The sequence below is a fragment of the Myotis davidii genome, unplaced genomic scaffold (assembly GCF_000327345.1).
Source record: "Myotis davidii unplaced genomic scaffold, ASM32734v1 scaffold178, whole genome shotgun sequence".
NCBI classification, from domain to species: domain Eukaryota; kingdom Metazoa; phylum Chordata; class Mammalia; order Chiroptera; family Vespertilionidae; genus Myotis; species Myotis davidii.
In genome coordinates this window covers 141800-145839 of record NW_006290668.1, presented here as the reverse complement: position 1 = coordinate 145839, position 4040 = coordinate 141800, and the positions used below count along the sequence as shown (strand labels likewise).

Genomic DNA, 4040 nt, shown 5'->3' with positions numbered 1-4040 from the left:
CTCAGACAAGGAGAAATAGCCTGGCCACGGTGACTCAGTGCTTGAGCTTCAACCTATGAACCAGGAGGTCACAGTTCGATTCCCAGTCAGGGCACATGCCTGGGTTGTGGCCTTCATCCCCTGTTGGGGTGTGCAGGAGGCAGCCAATCAATGATTCTCTTTCATCATTAATGTTTCTCTCTCTCTCTCTCTCTCTCTTCCTCTCTGAAATCAATAAAAGTATTTTTAAGAAGAAGAAATAAAAGGCATCCAAATTGGAAAGAAGGAAGTAAAATTCTCACATTATTTGTACATGACATAATAATGTACATAGAAAATCCTAAAGACTCCACCAAAAATTGCTGGATTTAATAAAGGAATTTGACAAAATTCACACCCAGAAATCGATGGCATTTTTATACACCAATAATGAATTGTCAGAAAGAGAAATTAAACAATCCCATTTACCACTGCAACAAAAATTAAGATACTTAGGAATAAACTTAACCAAGGAGGTAAATCACTTATACTCAGAGAACTACATGACGTTAAAAAATGAGCTAGAGGAAGATATAAACAAGTGGAAGGATAAACCGGGTTCATGTAGTGGTAGAATTAACATCATTAAAATTTCCATACTACCCAAGGCAATCCACAGATTCAATGCAATCCCTACTAAATACCAACAGCATATTTCACAGATCTAGAACAAATACTCCAAAAATTTATATGGAACCAAAAAAGACCCCAAATAGCTGAAGAAATCTTGAGAAAGAAAAACAAAGTTGGAGGGATCACAATACCAGATGTCAAGCTATACTACAAAGCCACTGTAATCAAAACAGCCTGATACTGGTACAAAAACAATGGGACAGAACAGAGACCCCAGATTAACAGTTGACATCACGCTCAATTAATAGTTGACAAAGGAGGCAAGAACATACAGTGGACTAAAGACAATCTCTTCAATGAATGGTGTTGAAAAATTGGACAGATACATGCAAAAAATAAAACTAGAGCACCAACTTACACCATACACAAGAATAAACTTAAAATGTATAAAAGACTTACATTTAAGTCAGGAAACCATAAAAATACTAGAAGAAACCTCAGACATCTCTCATAGCAATATGTTTACTGATACATCTCCTGGGGCAAAGGAAACTAAGGAAAAAGTAAACAAATGGGACTACATCAAAATAAAAGGCTTCTGCACAGCAAAAGAAACCATCAACCAAATGAAAAGGAAGCCCACTGTATGAGAGAACATATTTGGCAATGATACATCTGATAAAGGTTAATATCCAAAATATATAAGGAACTCATACAGCTTAACAAAAGGAAGACAAACAATCCAATTTAAAAAGCGGCAAAGGACCTAAATAGACACTTCTCCAAAGTGGACATATAGATGGCCAAGAGACTATGAAAAAATGGCCAATGTTACTGATCATCAGAGAGATGAAAATTAAAATGACAATGAGGTATCACATCACACCTGGCAGAATGGCTACCATCAACAAGTCAACAAATGACAAGTGCTGGTGAGGATGTGGAGAAAAGGGAACCCTAATACACTGCTGATGGGAACGCAGACTGGTGCAGCCAATATGGAAAACAGTATGAAGTTTCCTCGAAAAATTCAATATGGAACTGCCATTTGACCCAGTGATCCCACTTCTAGGAATATATCCTGAGAAACCCGAAACATCAATCAGGAAGAATGTATGCACCCCTCCTATGTTCATAGCAGCACAATATATAATAGGTAAGATCTGGAGACAGCCACAGTGCCCATCAGTAGATGAGTGGATAAAAAAGCTGTGATACATTTACACCATGGAACACTATGCAGCAGTAAAAAAGAAGGATCTCTTACTCTTTGAGACAGCATGGACGGACCTGAAGAGTATTATGCTAAGCGAAATAAGCCAATTAGAGAAAGACAAGTGTCACATAGTGTCACTCATATGTGGAATTTAATGAACAAAATAAACTGATGAACAAAATAAGATCCAGAGACATAGCCCTAACTGGTTTGGCTTGGTGGATAGAGCGTCAGCCTGTGGATTGAAAGGTCCCAGGTTCGATTCCGGTCAAGCGCATGTACCTTGGTTGCGGACACATCCCCAGTGGTGGGTGTGCAGGAGGCAGCAGATCGATGTTTCTCTCTCATTGATGTTTCTGGCTCTCTATCTCTCTCCCTTCCTCTCCGTAAAAAAAATCAGTTAAAAAAAAAGATCCAGAGACATAAAAGCATGGATCAAACTGTGGAATCTCAGAGGAAGCCGTGGGTGGGTGGATGGGTGGATGGGAAGAGATCAACCAAAGTACTTGTATGTATATATGCATAACCCATGGACACAGACAATAGGGTGGTGGAGGCCTGGGGGCGGGACATATGAAATATTTCCAACAATAAAGATTTTATTTTTTAATATAAAATAGCTATTTTCTTTATTTTTAATTTTTTATTGTCTAAAGTTTTACATATGTCTCCTTTTTCCTCAATTGACACCCCCCAGCCATTCCCACCCTTGGGCAAGCCCCCACCACCCGTGTTTGTGTCCATTTTTAAAAGAATCATTTTGTTCCATATTTGTGTGCCCTCAGTGCATCCACTGTTGCTGGTTTTGTGTACTGTAAACTTTATATTTTATGTATCCCCCATAAAAGTAGTCTAGTGGCACTTCATGTAGCCGGTCAAGTGGAATGAGAAGTTAACTAAAAGAGGAACCTTCTGCCAAGAACAGACCGGGGCCTGCAAGCGGGCCACGTCAGAACCAAGTCTTGCACGCAAGACTTATTGTTCAGAGGCAGAATTTCCTTGAGGTGATAAATAGTCCATGAGGGCATGGAAAGTACAAGGAAAGGTACACAGCTGCTGGTTGAGAGGGTCTTTGAACAATCCTGGAAATTAATAGTTTAATGTATAACTTAGCTCAGATGATCTCATAGGCATGCCTGTTTTTCATTGTCACTTGCTGTACTCCCCAATAAAAGCCGTGAGAACTTTGGAGGCTTTGCTCCTTGCCTGAGCGAGCAGTAGCCCTCTGCTTCTCTAAACTCAATCCTGCTGCCCGAGCTCATCTCTGTGTCACCGTTCACCTGCAGACCACCTGCACTTCAGGATAAATTTTCTTTGTTCAAAGCTTAGTCTGGCTTCATCCATTATTTCAAATCAGTTTAACCTGAAAAGGAGTGGAAATTCAGTAAGTTATCAGCTGTTCAGGTGTGTATACATTTTTGGGGACATCCATATATGGGACTTGCATCTCCGGCTCACACTCTATTTCTTTTGGACTGTGCTGTTCTAGAAGCTCCACCTGGAGACCATGTCTGATCAGGCTCACTCCAGTGCATGGAATCAGGACACCTTACCCTGGACCACCATCCCTACGGATTAGGGGGTTTGGAGCAAATGCCTCTAGCTAATGATATCTCTTTTAAATGAGTTGCAAGGACAGGAATAAATGGGAAACGGAGAAAAAGAGAGATGAGATCAGCACACAGTGCGGGAGACTGGAGAGGGACACAGCATGTACTGATGCCTGAGAGCCCATTGCTAACTTGACCCTGTGGAAAGCAGAATACTGATCCTCAAAGATGTGCATGTTCTAATCTCAGCAACCTGTCAATTCTTTATCTTAGGAGGCAAAAGAGACTTTGCAGATGTGATTAAGTTAAAGATTTTTAGATGATGAGCTTATCCTGAATTATCCAAGTGGACCCAATGTAACTACCAAAAGTCCTCATAAGACGAGGGAGGCAGGAGAGTCAGAGGAGATGCGATGATGGAAGCAGAGGTTGGAGTGACACAATTGCAGGCTTTGAAGGTGGACAGGGGGCCACGAGCCAAGAAACACCGGTTGCCTCTAGAAGCTGGAAAAGTCAAGGAAATTGATTTTTTCTTAGGGCCTCCAGAAGGAACCAGCCCCGCAGAACCTTGATTTTAGCCCAGTGAAATTCATTTCAGATTTTCGTCCTCCCAAACTATTACAATAATCTACGTTAGGCGCCGTGCACAAGCGCAGTGGGCGGGTTTCCCCGGGGCTACAGTC

General features: G+C 41.2%; 1 protein-coding gene across 1 annotated transcript in view; it reads left to right on the top strand.

The window, feature by feature from the left end:
* The first annotated feature begins 3773 nt into the window (after window positions 1-3773).
* The window catches only part of ICMT (isoprenylcysteine carboxyl methyltransferase), a 1884-nt gene continuing 1617 nt past the window's right edge, over window positions 3774-4040 (top strand). The window contains 1 exon segment of the mRNA XM_015563858.1: window positions 3774-3847. Within this exon segment, the coding sequence (XP_015419344.1) occupies window positions 3774-3847 (74 nt within the window).